Below are 16,348 nucleotides of genomic sequence, written 5' to 3' on the forward strand. Positions count from 1 at the left end.
TCCTGCCTTTTCCCCAGGGTTGCCTTTTCCTCCCCTTCAGCCTATATTGTTATCTTTATTTTTTCTTACAGTCTGTGGCACTGGGTGCAGTAAAGCCAGAGGAGCCAAACGTAGCCTGTGGGGTTTTGTTGTAGTTTGCCTTGAGACAAAGCCCTGAGTTGTTGGTGAGGGTGGCAAAGTGTTAACTGGTAACAGGGAGCTAAGGGGCTGGTGGGGGTTTTTGGTGGCTGTGCCATTCTTCCTGTATGAGAGTCCCTGAGTGAATCTCAGCCCTGCGGGGGAAGAGCAGTAGGCATCGTAGGTTATGCACTTGGCTCTAGCACCTGCTGTTGGGTAATGTGAGCCCAGGGCATCTTTTCAGCATCGCAAATCTGCGTTTAGTTTAACTGCTTTTTAGCACTCATGCCTTAATTGTCTTAATTATTGGAGACTTCCTGCCAGGACCTGTGGTCTGCTGCAGATGCCAATCTGTTGTCGTTAAATCCAATATATACATTTTCTTTCCCTGCCTACACATAGGCACACACTCACAATTCAGTGCTGTTTGTATAGGGGAATAGTCTATCAAATGTCCATAATACAGACCATAAAATCCCATGTTTCAACTCCTTAAGCTGTCTGAGTGGAAATTGTTTCTGTTGTTAGCTTAGACCAGTGAAGAGCAGCTGCCCAAACCAATTTTTAATTTTGTTTTTTAAAGCATTACATTGCTTTCTCTACCTCTTCTTTACCAGTCCTTGTATTGTCAGTAAACTATACTGGACTTGCAATTAAATGCCAGCTGTACCAATGAAATATCAGCCACATGCCAGTCCTGACTGTCCCGTGTGCTTTCTAGAAAAACTCCCTCTGTGAGCTTGCAAAGGGGTCTACAACCCCCATACTGAGCAGAAACAGAAGGGGGGAGAGGAACTTCTCCTGCCTACAGGCACAACTGCCAATCATGGAGGCAGGCACCCCCAGCTGCAACCAATGGGGAAAACAAGACTTATTATAATAAGTTGAGAAGGAAGAGGAAGCAGAAAGTTCTGGGACAGTGAAGGGGCAACACCCTTGCACCAAGTTGCCTCCTGAACACAGCCAAAGAGACTAGAGCAAACCCATAGGCCTAATTAGAGGCCAGGGCCCAAAACTGTCCTGACCAGGGGCTAACCAAAGGAAGACAGTCAGGGGCAGTAGAGATCTCTTGAAAGACTACATCAAGGACCGGTGACAACATGGCACCTGAAATGGGATTTTGTGCAGCTGGCCATCCATGCAGAGAAGGGAAGCAAAAAACCAAAAACAAAACCCCACACAAAAACCCCCACACCCACCCCCTTTTTCCCCCTGTATATGCCACATAACTATGGAGGGGAATCAGCACCTGCAATGGCTGGCAGACTCTCAAACCCGGCAACAACAGCTGTTCTAACAGATGGCAGCCCACAGTTGTTACGAGTAGCAGGGCTAGTACCAGCCGCTCAGATTCCCACCCCTATGGGAAATGCATCCTCCTTAATTCAGGGAAACGCTTCAGCCCTGATGATCCCTAAGGTGACAGATGATGACCCAGAATCATTCCTGGTAACCTTTGAGAGGGTAGCCACAGTTTCACACTGGCCCCAGGCTCAGTGGGTGATCTGCCTCGCCCCACTCCTCATGAGGGAAGCCCAAGCTACATACTGGGGACTTGTCAACGTAGTAGCCCAAGACTAGTGAAGACAGCCATATTAGAGAGGTTAGGCCTAGACAAAGAAGCCTACTGCCAGCATTTTTGCTACAAGCTCTTACCCCCCCCCCCACCCAGCATGACCCCAGGTGCTCATCCAAAGGCTTAAGGCCTTCTGTGGGCACTGGTTAAAACCAGAGACCCACACAGGACCCCAGACAGCTGAACTCATGGTCCTCGAACAATTTATACAGATCTTTCCACCCGCTGGCCAAGCCTGGGTTTGTAGGCACTGGCTGGGAACCCTAGCTGAGGCCACCCACCTCATGGAGGACTAAATGGCTGTGTAAGTTGTTCAGGGACCTGCTATGGAGGAAACGATGACTCCAGATACACCAGGGAAGGAGATGGGCTGGAGACCCAAAAGTGGTGATCCCTCTTGGATAAATGCCAGGAATGCCCATGCAGCCAGCTGGTCAATGGGTAGCATAAGGGATGGGGGTTCACCTCCGGGTCCATGGGTAAGATTTCCCCACTACAACAGACCCACACCCTTAAACATCCCACTGACTCCTTGTTCCAAACCTGCACAGGAGCAAAGCCCCACCCAGAGAGAAGATGACATAGCCACTAGAAAACAAAGGACAGACAGAATAACCTGTTACTCCTGTGGACAACAGGGGCACCAATTTTCGAGACTGCCCTTCCGGGGAGTATAACTTTGGGTAGGTGTGGACTGGGGAGGAAAAACCCAGAGCAATTCACAATCCCAGTTGAAGTAGAGGGACAACAGGCTATAACCATCATAGACGTGGAGTCTGACCAGACGTTCGTCCCAGAGTGGATATCCCATAGTGGATACCCGAGAAGGGGGAAATCCCTATTAAATATATCCATGGCGATGTTTTACGGTATCCCTCCAGGACAATAAGACTGACTGACTGATGGGCACCAAGACCCAGATGAAGGAACGTGTGTCTGCAGACCTACCTTATCCCATGATATTAGGCCAAGATTGGACATGTTTCCCCAGGCTCTTGCAGAAGCTTCCCTTAGCCCAGAAACTTGAGGAAGACACCCCAGAAGAGGTGTTAGGTGTCCTTTTCCCCTTTAAGGACCTTGACTTTCTTACTTCCCGACCCAAGGAAAGAAAATCTCAGAAGGAAAAATGGGTAGCAAGGAAAGAGTGGAGGGAGGTAGCAGAGGCAGTCCTCTGTCACCATAGTAGGGACCACAGATACCGGAGCTGACACCAGTGACTTGACTACGTATATCACCGCCACTGCAACTGGATCCGGAGAAGTTAACTGGATTCTCGGATTTTCGAATGGAACAAAAGAACGAGATCTTGAGCTGAGCCTTTGAGCAGGTAGCCGTGCCATGCTGGATGATGAAGGGGTAGACCCCCTACCCCCAATGGCCTTACAGTATCCACACTTTTCCCTCAAGTCAGACTTATTATACTGTGTAGACCAAGACAAGCAGATGCAAGCAATATGGATGCAACTTCTAGTACCTCAGATATATCACTGTGAGTTGCTGCACCTGGCATTTGCGATCCCATATGCAGGGCATCTCAGGAAAAACAAGATACAGTCTAGGATCCTGGCCCAATACTTTTGGCCAGGAATCTTCAAGGAAGTTGAGCATTTGTGTGCCTCCTGTTCCAAATGCCAGTTGGTGGCCTCTAAGGGACTGCTGCGAGCCCCACTAGTACCTCTCCCCTGGTGGAGGCCCCCTTTGAAACGGTGGGAATTAACCTTATGGGTCCCCTAGAAAAGAGTTCCTCAGGGCATCAGCACATACTTGTCATCATGGACTATGCCACCAGATACGTGGAGGCCATGCCACTATGTTCTACAAACGCTGAGACAATTGCCAATGAGCTGGTGAAGGTCTTTGCCCAGGTCGGGTTTCCCAAAGAGGTCCTGACAGACACGGGGACAAATTTCACATTGTGGCTGATGAAGGAAGTGTGGGAACTATTAAAAGTCAGAGTCTTGCGCACAGCCATGTACCATCTTCAGACGGATGGCCTGACACTTAAGAAGATACTCAAGAAGTTCATTGCCTAGGACCCCCAATGCTGGGACTAACTACTCCTAGCCTTACTTTTCACCATAAGTGTCCTAAGCTTCCATGGGGTTTTCATCCTTTAAACTGCTATACGAACAACACCAAAGGGGCATACGCGACTTGGTATGGTAAGCGTGTGAAAGCCAAACACTGAGAGCTGAAAATGTGGTGCAATATGTGTTAACCTCCAGTCTCTGGTGCAGTTTTATGGGGGCATATGCAAGAGAGAACCTCAAGGAAGCACAAGAACAACAACAGTATAACAAAGGGACATAGATGTGTGTTTTTCAGTTGGGCAACTGAGTTCTGTTGTTTCTTCCAAGCTTGGAATCGAAGCTAATGGTCAAGTGGCAAGGCCCTTCGAGGTGATAAAGAAAGTGGGGACTGTGGAAGACGTGATCAGACCAACGGGGGGGGAAAAGAAGGAACAACAAATCTACCACATAAAGTTATTGAAGCCTTGGAAAGCCAGGGAAAACCTTTTATCACATCACCACACCCTGAACAATGGGAACCAGGACCCCGAGGTAAAGAATTCCTAAAAGAAGGACAGGTGATCATCTGGAAGAACTTAAACAATAAGCAAAAGGAACAGGCACTCCAGCTGGTGGCCGCTTTTCCATGGGTATTCTCAGCCCTACCCAGGAAGACATTCCTAACACAATACCCTATTAATACAGAAACTGGTAAGGTAATAAGAGAAGGGCTCTGTCCTGTCCCCAACAAGCTGGGGGTGGGGGTGTCAAGAAGGAGATCAGAACCATGTTGGAACTTGGGATGATAGAGTCCCAGAGTGACTGGATGAATCCTATTGTGCTGGTCCCAAAGCCTGATGGCTCATTACGTTTCTGTACAGATTTCAGGAAGGTGAATGCAGTTTCTAACTTTGACGCCTACCACATACCCCAAGTGGATGAACTCTTACATTGAGCTTTTCCCAGTCGATCTATCACCACTGTAATTAAAGTTGCCTAACACTTTCCATTGTAAGGCCCTGTTTTCAATTGCTTATAACCATGCAAAACTTTAACCATTTATGCTGAAGTTTTCTATGTTGGGTGTCTGTATGTCAAGCTGAATTTTTTAGAAAGCTTCAGCAAAGATGGTACAGCTGTTTCTGAGAATGAGGTTAGAGGAAACTTAGAGGGGGTGAAAAAGGTGTGTGTGGGGGTGGGGGGAGCGGGGGTGGAGCACAAACATTCCTACAGTGGAAAAACTCTGGAGTTGAGCATTCTTCATCAGCACAGCATTTGTTGAGCATGATCCTGTCTAGGGCTGAACAGGACTTTATCTGTAACTGCTGCTCTTTTTAGCTGGGGGCTGCTTTGACGTGGGGCACTGGAACTGAGAAAAGGGAAACTTTCTCCTGTGCTCTCAATGCCTCACTCTGCTCATGCCGTGGCAGTATTGAGATGGAGGAGGGGAAGCCATCTGACAGAAATCCAGATGTGGGAGGGGTGGGGCAGAGGATAAGAGAAGAGGATGGGACAGGCTTGTGGCAGACAGGAACCAAGGGGGATAGAAGCGAGGAGGGAGAAGAGGTCTGGGGTAGACCAGGACAAGTGGGGTTTGGGGAGATACTCGAGGACAGGGAGGAAAGATGCCTACTGTGGTGCAGGGGATGACCTATGAAGAAGTGTTTGTAGAGACTCCTTCCCTTCAGAACCTAGAATAGAAACTAAGATTCCTGAGCCTCCACATTCGTATGCCAATGGATTTCACAAATACTTGCTGACAACTGACACTGTCATTCTCCTCTAGTGCTGGTCCACAGGTGATAATGGCCTACTACTGCTAGTGGTTGCTTCTCTAGTTCAGGTGGCAGAGGTCTGTGCTATGGATCTAAAGTTCCCAATCTTGCTGATGACCTATGTGGGGGTCAAAAGGTTTACACGTGATAGAACTCGTTTTTCAATTTGTTTAAAACAAACCGACCAACCTAGGAAATTACATTTTAAAACAAATAGAACAAACAAAAGCACTACATTAAAATCACTTTATAATCAAGTGATGCATTCCTAGGAAATTAGGAAGTGCCAGAATTAGGCTGCCTGTGCCACACTAGCTTTCTCTTGTTGTGTGTATGCATTATGATACCATTTTTAATGACATGGTCACAAATTATTTTTTTCCCTGCAAGACTTTTGTTTGGTGTTGCAATTTTTAACATAATATATAATATAAAACTTAATGTTTAATTCTTCATGTCAAAGGGTATAGCTCCCATTGTGTGTGCAAATCCCTCAGACTCCACAGGGCAGGGAATTGGGGTATTGTTATCATTGGCAACAGTGTAACCTGTGCCATGGCACCATTGGGATGGAGATACTGGCGTGACTAGCAGCACAGGAGCCTTTGTGTCTGCTCTTCCTGACGCCCCCCCACTAGCTTCCAGTGTGCTAGATATTCCTTTCTTCCTCTTAAATCACATTATTTTATAAAGAGGAAAAAGAAACATAATTTGGAGCAGCAGTGAGCTGAGCCCAAGTTAATAGTTTGAATTGCACTCCATCTGTTCAGCTGCATGGCCTGATGGATATGCTGAGCCATTTTTCACAATTTGTTTTAGAGCTGGTAAGAACAATCTCTTCTGGATTCGTTCCAAGGTTTCTGCTGGGAAAACTTCATATCTGGATTCTGCTGCCCTCAGGGAGGGGAGGGCTTGAGTCAATAATCCTTAGATGGCAAACTACCTCTTTCACTTGCAGTGGTTAGTTTTTGAAAAGATTAAATTCCCCTCTGGAATTCAGCATCATCATTATTATTATTATTTTATTTTAAAAATGGATAACATTTGCAAACATGATTATGCTGGGCTGCTTTAAATCGGCTTATTGCTGTTTTATGATCACAAGCAAACAGTAACAGCAGCCGGGGTGATTGGCCTCGCCATGTGTACGTACTGCTAGTAATACAATAACTGATGAGTACCCATTATGATCGGCAAACCCCAGAACCTCGGATGTAGATGCAAACAAACCGATTTCAGTAATTTGGAGGTTCCTGAACACTGGCCCATTGAGGGCTGTGCTATCCATATGCCAGGGCTGCCAGATCGTAAATAATTGGTATAAAATGTAGCAGATTGCAGTCATCCTCTCTATTCTAAATAGTGGTACAGCCTGCAGAGATCACATGTCACACCATGCACTGCTCCATCTTGATTCAAGCAGCAAGGGGTGACTAGCCCCAGTATGTGTCTTTCACTGTGCTGAATGCTGTTATTTCTTCTCCCCGTGTCTCTCCCCCCCCCCCCCTTTAAAAGGACACTGCTAAGATAAAAACAATGCTAAAAATATCCCTCACGTATGTAAACACCTTAGATGTTTAAAACCGAAATTTAAAAATCATTATCCTAGCTTTTCACCTCTGATGTTATTAGTTTTTGGTTTTGACTCGATTTGGACAGTGACTCTGGCGTGATCCATTTCACTTTCTGATCTGGTTTCTTATTGTGCTAGCACAATAGTCTTGTGTCTGGGTTCTTAGCACTGCAGGAAAAGGTCTTAGTCCAACATAAAACTTCTTTTAACGGATCTCTTAAGATGCTTTGCTTTTGGTCAGCAACTGTGAAGCAGCTAGGACGGTGGAGTGACAAAGCCCAAAGCATTTTGATTCAGACTCTCAAACAATTTTCATATCAATAGTGACTTACAAGGGTGCAGGCATAAGAAAATTGCTAACTGGGGTGGGGCCTCAGGTGCTGTCCAGTGGTTGGCTGTCAGGGCACCTGGATTCTATTCACAGCTCAGCTCCTGGCTCCCTTTTTGATCTTGGGCAAATCGCTCATCATATATGTGCCCTTCTACTAGGTTAGGGTGGTACTTAACCATCCCCTAAGGCTGTCATGAAAACTGAATGGTATCTAAGTGAAAAGTGTGTGTGTGTGTGTGTGTGTGTGTGTGCACCTGTGAAGTATTAATTTGCTAAATAGCAACGGCTGTGGACTACTTTTTAATTTTTTTGGAGTAACTTTTTGCCCTTCCTCTTTTACAGGCATGGCCTTGGCACAGCGTCGGGTCACTGTTCAGGAAGGCCCTCTATACCGTACTGAGGGCTCCCACATCACCATCTGGTGCAAGGTCAGTGGCTACCAGGGTCCCTCAGAGCAGAATTTCCAGTGGTCCATTTACCTGCCATCTGCCCCAGAGCGGGAAGTGCAGATTATCAGCACCATGGATCCCTCCTTCCCTTACGCCATCTACACCCAGCGTGTACGGAGTGGGGAGATCTACGTAGAGAGGGTACAGGGGGACTCTGCCCTGCTGCACATCATGAAGCTCCAGGACCGGGACGCCGGCGAGTACGAGTGCCACACACCCACCACTGACGAGAGGTACTTTGGGAGTTACAGCGCCAAGATGAAATTGATGGGTAAGGTGTTTGCTTTATCTCGGCTGTCTGGAACCCAGATAACTAAGTATTGACTTCATCCTGGGTTGACTGTACTAGAATTCATTAAGCCCCCTTGTGTGGTATGTCCCATGCATGCTGTGTCCCAAAATGCTTGAGTAAGGAAAAAGTACAAGAGAAGAGAATGTTTCTATAGTATAAATTATATGAAACAATGGTGTAAAGACAGCATAAGAGAATAAATTAAAACTCCAGTAATAAGACTTAACAAGAGGAGAGAAATCAAGAGGCGTAGGCGAGGTGGAAAGGCATTTCAAATCTTGGCTGAAAGCAGGACATGGAGTTGATTTGTGAGCAGAAAATAGGAAGCCTGTTCCAGATGCCAGTACAAAGAAGAGAGCTTTCATGCCAAAGGGGGCAAAACTGTGTGGTAGGGAACAGAGGAAGCCAGTGCTAGATAAGCATAAAGACAATCACAGGCAAGGTTCATGAGGCCTGAAACAAAGAGAAAAATGTTGAAATGGATCCTGAAATGAACAAGGAGTGGGATGAGCTTCCTGTGGTGAGGGTGATGAGGTTGTCTTTTCCTTTGTACTAGACAAATTGGAAAGAGCTGCCTTGTTTTGGCATTTTCCTAGCACCTTTCAGAGAAAGGATCTCGGAGTTGTTTTCAAACTTTAATTAAAGCCTCTGCACATCTCTGTCAGGTTTAGGTCAGTGGTATCCCAATTTAACAAGTGAGGGAGCTCAGGCATGGAGATTATGCCTTGCCTAAGGTGTCTCAGTGAATCTTAAACAGAGCTGGGAACAGACTCCAGAATGCCTGACTCCGAGTGCCATGCCATAATCAGCTCACTATGCTCCCCCCTTTTAGAATAAGTGAGTAGGATAACAACTGGGGGGTTGCTGTGGATAGAGATTTGATCCGCTCTTATCCACCCTGGGTATGTCAGAATATGCACAGCTTTGTGGTTGGAGCAGGTGGTGCGATGTCCTCTGCTAAGGAGCATGAAGCTAGAAGCAAGGACAAAGGTGTTCTCCTTCTGACTCTGCCCTGGGTAGACCGTGGGTAAGGCACTTTAAATTCTGTGCCTCAGTCTTCCCATCTGTAAACTGAGGATAATAGTGACTTAACTCATAGGACTGTGCAGATCAATTAACGTTTGTCAAGTGCTTGTTGACGTCCTGGGACAAAAAGTGCAGTAGCACCCTACAGCCGAATGTGCAGAGTTTGGCATTTTAGAGGATTTCATCCTCAGAAAAACAACTTGGGATTGATATTTTTGGGAAATAATATAATAACAATATAATAGTTACATATTCTACTTGTCAGAGATCATGCAAACAGTGCTTTGACTGGGCTTTTCTCTCTCCTTACAAACTTAAATTTTTTGGAGGAAAGTGTTCAAAGGTGTCTTCTGGGGAATCATTGCAAATCAATCTCTTTGTACAGTGCTGTCTTCTATGTTTTCTGTGCATGTCTTTATTCATTTCCTTAATGTCTAAGGAGCAGTTATATGAAAATAAGATTTTGGTTATTTACGAGTACATCTTCCCTGGTATTTATTCCCCCCCCCAAGAACTCACATTCATCTGTCTGTGACATTTGTGACATCTCAGTTGTCACCATGTAAAACAGAGGGTTCTGACCTCTGGTGGGGATATAAATAGCAGGAGCAGATGGACTCCTAAGAAACGTAGATCTTGGTTTTTAATATAAACTGTCCCTAGAAGCTGAAGTAACAAGGGAAGAGAAATGCAGAAAATAGACTGGTTTCCAAATCATTTTGTCTCCCAACTCTGAGCAATCACTAGCTCTCTGAAGGCTTTTAACCCTTTAGGATTATGGATATTAACCTGGAGTTTAACAACGTAATTCCTAAATTATTTTAAGCATTCATGAATGGGGTGAAGATGGTGGATAGGGGAGAGGGACAGTGATTGGGGGGAGGATGGGGAAATATCAGAGGTTCCTGAGTCTGGAGTAGGAGAACTAGGTGGAGGAGCAGAGCGATCCATGGAGTGGAAGAAGAATTTAGAGTAGATGCATGACTCGTGCATCTGAAATGGTGATGGAAGCAGAAAGCTGATGGTAGGGAAGAGGGGAGTTTTCTCTTGGAGAAAGCAGAGCACTGCAAACTTTTGAACTAGCAAACTCTTTCTAGCAGGCCATTTTAATGGTGTGCTGGGGTTAGGGATGGACACCTTGTGGATTGGCCAGTTTCTAAGGTTTGAAGGTGGCTAACTGGAGAAGCTGTGTCATGGAGACATGAGGCTATCTGGTCAAGGGGAGAGATCAGTAAGAGGCTACCAGGTGACTCCCTGAAGGAAGACAAAGCCTGCTGTGCTGTTGCATGGGTGTGGAGTGGGATACATTCTGCCTGCTGAATGCTGAAGAGAACCAGTTGCATGTGGGTTATGAGGGTGGAAAGTAATCTCTTTGGAGGGGAAGGCATGTGGGTCTCCTAGGTTGGGGCAGATGGTGAAGAATGAAGAGGTGACTTGGCTCCAGTCAGTCACTTAGGCCAAGTACCCTAGTGCTTGAACCTGGGCCCTCTTGCCCAGGAGGTTGGGCGTGCCGCAGGGGGGGATCAGAGTTCAGGTTCTGCCTGGGATGAGGGCCTCCACTTGGTGGTTATGAGAGAGGGAAGGGATATGTTGTTGGAATACTTTGGACCTTGACAATTGGCCTTCTCTCACCCTGCTTGTCCATTAAGAAGTTGATGATAGGGGACAAATAGGAGACAAAGCTTTCAAAGGCAACCGGGACTGCAAGTTGCTTTCCTACAGGAAAATGTGGCTCGCAACTTTTTTTTTTTTTGTAGCGGATGTGTAAAGTTGTCCCTGGAAGCTGATATGGCCTGCCCTGAAAATCCTAGATGTTTTGCCTGCCTGACTGCTTTTGACCTGGGGCTAACAAACATTGGCTGCTTCTCTCTGTCTTCCTTTTAAACACCACTAAACAGCAGTTGCATCCCATCCTTCCTTTTGGGGAAAGCATGTTCAAATTTGCCCTGAGCTCCCTTCCTGAGGGAGGCAGTATGGGGCTCAACTGCATGAATGGAGCCCGAGAAGGAAGCTGGCAAAGTAGTAGGTCATGTGGAGCAATCAACTGTTTCTTCTGCTCAGTGGCAGTTTTCCCACCTGAAATGCAATAGTCTCTCCTGGCATCTTGCAGAGTGTTCCTGTTAGCTAGCGTGAGAAATCCCCCTGTGAGTCAGGGCAGTGACTCCTTGTGGGTGGGTGGGTGGGGGATGCTTCTAGTTACTGGAGGGAGTGAGGTTTGCAGCCAGGTTTCCTCCTCTTGGGTTCTTGTTAGCACACGTGCGTATCCTCTGTTTCCTTTAACCCACGCAGGAGTAAAGCATACCTGTTCAAGAAGAGCTGCTGAGCCTTAAGTGAGTTACTGTTCTCATTTTCTCCGAAGTGGAACCAACCATTTTTCCTTTCATTACGTTATGAATTTTTAAATCCCTCATTAGGTTGAACGGCTTTTTTTGGTGGTAGAGAGGCCTGGTGAGACAGAGAATAGAGATGCTAAAAAAACCTATGTGGGACAGGTGGGAGTATGCAGGAGGGCACGGGGAGGTTTTAGAAGTTGCATAGTCTGGGCTTTTGGATCACTTAGTGCTATTGTGGTTCATGGTAAATGGTAACTGAACAATCTGTTTCTGTTAGGTACAAAAGGTGCTCTGGGACCTGGCGATCAGGGAAGGCTCTCTGAACAGGTCTGAGGGCTCTGGAGCCATCTGTCTCTGAGGTCAGGTGGGATCTAGTGCAGTCTGCCTCTGATAGCTGCTGTTTGACTCCTTGTCAGCCCAGTGACCTCTTGCTGTGCTAACGCATCCTGTTCCTTTTAGCCACTGTTTGCACCATGCGCTATTGTGGTGTTTGTTCTCTCCCACTCTGACCAGGTGCCTAGTGCTAGGAAGCCAAGACACTTCAACCGTTAACTGTTGGACTTATTTGATATTTTTAAAGTCACGTCACTCACGCTTGAAGGTTCACTCCTCACATTTAATAAAAATCATGACATTGTTTGTTTTATTTTTTGTTTTATAGCTCAAAACACAGCATGATGAGGGTTCCTCTGTGTGTATAGGGAATCTGGGTATGGGCTGGATCCCCCCTCAGCTTTCCTAGGTATTCCTGAAGCCCACAACGTGAGGTGCTTCTAAAACGCCTTGAGATGTTTATCTTCAGGTAATGTAAATTTATGAAAAACGGGCAGGCTGCAACAGGAGTCTCCAGTTCATAGAAGTTAGAGATGGGAAAAATTGGCACCTGTAGCTCCAGTCCTGGAGTTGATGCCTATACAAGGAGCCGCATATTAACTTCTGAAGAGCTGCATGTGGCTCCAGAGCGACAGGTTGGCCACCCCTGCCTTACAGCATAGGAGTTATGTGAACTCTTCTTGCCTTCATCCTCTAATTTCATCCTGGTTTTTTTTTTGCTGCTCTGAAAGTGATGGAGCTATAGGGGCATTCTGAAGATTGTGTCTTGGTTCTGACTTGAAAAACCAAAAGCAACTGAGCACGGTTGTCTCCAGCGTAGAGTCTGCAATGGAAAGTCCCCAGGTACCAGGCTAGTTCGTGCTAAAGAGAGCTGAGACTGGGGGTGTTGGTGATCTCTCCTTCCTGGGAGGCTGGGCAAGTTTAGGTAAAAATTTAGCAGGGTTGGAATAGGGCTAACTACAATTTGGTAGCCCCCTCGTACGCTTTCTTAATCCAGCTATACCCCACAACTCATTGACTTTGTTCCTGCACAGCCAGTCCAGTCCAAGTAAGCCTAGCTCACCTTGTGCAGTTTGGCACTTAATCTATATTCTGTGCCATGTTCCCCCTGGCCAGCCAGCACCAAAGCCAATACCTTTCTTCTTGCTGCTATCAGTCTTCACCCACTTCTGATGCTGGGCTGTGTATGTGATGCCGCCTCCTCTTAACAGCTCAATCAGTTGTTGGCGTCTCCACAGTCTCCCCACTTCTCCTAGTGACTTGGCCCTAGGGGTAGCAAGCTGACTCAGTTACATCACTGCGCCTGTGAGGGCTGCCCAGTTGCTGTGGTTTCTCTGTTGTCTTTCGCAGGTCACTGTATGACACTGATATATGTCCTGAGAGGTCACAGGTGTGGAGGAAGCAGACCTCTGCAGCATTCATATTGCTACTCCTTTTCCTGTTGGCTCCTTCTTCAGCTGTAGCAAAAAGCCACCTGGATGAGAGACACTCTGCCTGCTACTCTCCTTTCCTGAAGTCATAGCATGATTGAAGTGGCTGGGATGTGGGTGAGGGGGACGGCATTTGTCGTCTCTACTGAATCCTAAATCTGGCCTCCTAGAAGCAGGCAAATGGGCAGAAGTAATGAGCTGTGAGGCACGGTGCCACTGCAGCCTGTTATTCTGCCTTGCTACACAGCTGCTGTGCCTGGCTAGGCATTTCCTGCTAATGCTGCACCCAGAGCCAACAGATCTACTGTCCTTCTTCCCCTGACTGAAATCCAACTCACTTGAGCTCATCTGTTGATGTCGTTCCCTTTAGGATCCTCATTGGGTGTGACCAGCATTTAGTAGTGTATCAAAGGTGGCAGGAGCTGGCTGTGTTTCATTGGTCATTTATGGGGTGTTTTCCATACAGGATGTAAATAAATAAATAAATAATAAATTAATGGAGATATCCCATCTCCTAGAACTGGAAGGGACCTTGAAAAGGTCATCAAGTCCAGCCCCCTGCCTTCACTAGCAGGACCAAGTACTGTTTTTGCTCCAGATCCTTAAGTGGCCCCCTCAAGGACTGAACTCACAACCCTGGGTTTAGCAGGCCAATGCTCAAACCACTGAGCTATCCCTCCCCCCTCCCATGTAGGACACATGGGACTTGATTAAGGAACTGTGGGGGATGAATTGCTTCAACTGATGAAAATATATTTTAAAAATCTGTTTTATTTTAAAGATTTATGCCTGCCCCATCTGGACTGAGACAGATCTGTGTATGGGGGCCCCAGGACTCAGATAAGAGGTGTGATGTGGAGCAGGATTAAGGTGCATTGACTGAGCTGGAAATAGGGGGAAACACTTTTTACATCTGCTTGCATTTTGCATGGATCTAGCATTTCCCTCCGTATTGAACACTAAAAACATCTGTAGTCAGTTTTAGTCAGAAGGGAGTTGGCCTCTTTCCTTGGCCTGGCATGCAAGTTCTTCACACAGAGAACAAAGTGAAAGTGGGGTAGGAGTGGGAGGAATGTGTTGTGGCAGAGGAGAAAAGGAAAGAGAACATATCTGTCTATGATGGATTTCTCTGATGGACATCCTCTACCTTGTTCCTCCTCAAGAAGTTCAACCATGGACAATCTCTGCTCAAAGCAGAAGAAAAAAACATGCCTCTCCCTTGTATTCCTGCTTCATATCTCCTGGCTTCTCATTAACATGTGGCTGAACAATCACTATGCTGTAATGGGTCTTGTGACCTTGTGTAGCTCTTATTTTATTCTGTCAGCTGGGGCACAGGTGGGTTCACTCCAGGGGGATTTAGAGGTTGGAGAGGACTGTAACACAGACTGGTAATGAGGGGGGAGCATGGTGTGCAGTTGAGGACAGGAATGGTTCCTCCGGGCTTTTTAAAAGCTGCTTTTCCCCCAAGAAAGGAGTTTTCCCCCAGTTTTCAGGTGAGAGGCAGATGCCTAGGGAGGCAGTGCAATTGGCTCCAGCGCAATGAAACAAATATTGCCGAGCTTGTGACAATTAGCTATTTAAAGTGAAAGCTGTAAAATTGCATAAAATGAGACCTCAGCAAGGCTGACACAATGGAGGCTTTTTCCTCCAGCCTCTCCCCCCACCCCAAATCCTCTTTGTTTTTTGATACTAGGGTGGGCAGGGGACTCTGTCTAAAAAACTCTATCTAAGACTATGTCTATATTACATCTGCCCAGCTCTAAACCGATGGGAGAGAGCTCTCCTGTTGGCTTAACTTCTGCCAGGGCCGTCCTTAGGATTTATGGGGCCCTATGCCCGACGGCAGCCCAGGTTTGCATGCGTATTTTAGATAAGAGTGATCTTTTGAAGGATTTATTTAAAAAACTATAGTCTGAAGATCCAAGGATTTAAGACAAAAGATGAATACTCAGGTTGTGCATCTAAAAATCTATGCAAGGATTTTTTCTAGAGATGTCATTTTATAATCTTCAGCAACACACTAATTAAATTATTTTAAAGCAAATTTTAAACTAAGGTCCTGTAGACTAACATATTCTGAGTAAATATTACAGTAATTCACAACTATTTTTGTCAGTAAATTCAGAAACTGACTGTATATACACCTCTACCCTGATATAACGCGACCCGATATAACACGAATTCAGATGTAAAGCAGTGCTCTGGGGGGGCAGGTCTGCGCACTCCGGCGGATCAAAGCGAGTTTGATATAACACGGTTTCCCAAGGACAGCGTTCTATCTGGGTAGAGGTGTACCTGGCAGGGCCGGCTCCAGGCACCAGCCCACCAAGCTCGTGCTTGGGGCGGCACCTGGAGGGGGGCGGCGCGGCGCTCCGGCCCCCGGGGAGAGCGGGGTCATGGCCGGGCTCGCCGCCCTCCCCCCGGCGGTCTGGCCGCCCTCCCCCCCGGCGCCCTCCCCCCCGGCGCCCTCCCCCCGCCCTCCCCCCTGGCTGGGGCTCGCCGCCCTCTCGCCGCCCTGCCCCCTGTGCTCTGGCCGCCGGGGGGAGAGCTGAGCCCCGGCCGGGGCTCGCCGCCCTCCTCCCAGGGCTCCTGCCGCCCTCCCCCCGGCGGCCGGGGGAGAGCGGAGCCCCGCCGGGGCTCGCTGCGGGGGGGGGGCGGCCGGCGGCTTTTTTGCCTAGGGCGGCAAAAAAGCCAGAGCCGGCCCTGGTACCTGGGGTTGGCAAATGCCTGTTAAATGGCTTCATTACCACTTGAATGGCTCTTTAACAGTTTCAATGTTGTGCTAATAGGTCTGGCAGGCTAGAAGGCTTTTTCATTTTTAAGTACTAGATCCCCTCCAGAGGAAGACTCACCAGGCTGCAGCAGTCAGCTGTGGTGGGAGCCTCAGGAAGGGTCAGATTAGAACTGGGATAGGAAGAGGTCGGGGGAGGGTGGACACTAAGAACCAGGGGTCCCCCAAATTTTCAGATGCCCTACGCAGCTGCGTATGCTGTGTATGCCTAAGGACGGCCCTGACTCCTGCCTCCCCAAGAGGCTGTAGCTACGTTGGCAGGAGAAACTCTCCTGCTGACGTAGCGCTGTCCACACCGGTGCTTAGGTCG

At 47.3% G+C, this 16,348-nt stretch overlaps 1 protein-coding gene across 3 annotated transcripts in view; it reads left to right on the forward strand.

Moving 5' to 3' along the window:
* IGSF3 (immunoglobulin superfamily member 3) overlaps nt 1-16,348 on the forward strand; it is a 153,887-nt gene that overhangs the window by 37,542 nt on the left and 99,997 nt on the right. For all 3 annotated transcript variants that reach the window (XM_054046629.1, XM_054046645.1, XM_054046637.1), the window contains exon 3: nt 7,724-8,101. In XM_054046629.1, the coding sequence (XP_053902604.1) occupies nt 7,724-8,101 (378 nt within the window). The remainder of the gene's footprint in view (nt 1-7,723; nt 8,102-16,348) is intronic.

Source organism: Malaclemys terrapin, chromosome 1 (assembly GCF_027887155.1).
Source record: "Malaclemys terrapin pileata isolate rMalTer1 chromosome 1, rMalTer1.hap1, whole genome shotgun sequence".
Taxonomy (NCBI): domain Eukaryota; kingdom Metazoa; phylum Chordata; order Testudines; family Emydidae; genus Malaclemys; species Malaclemys terrapin.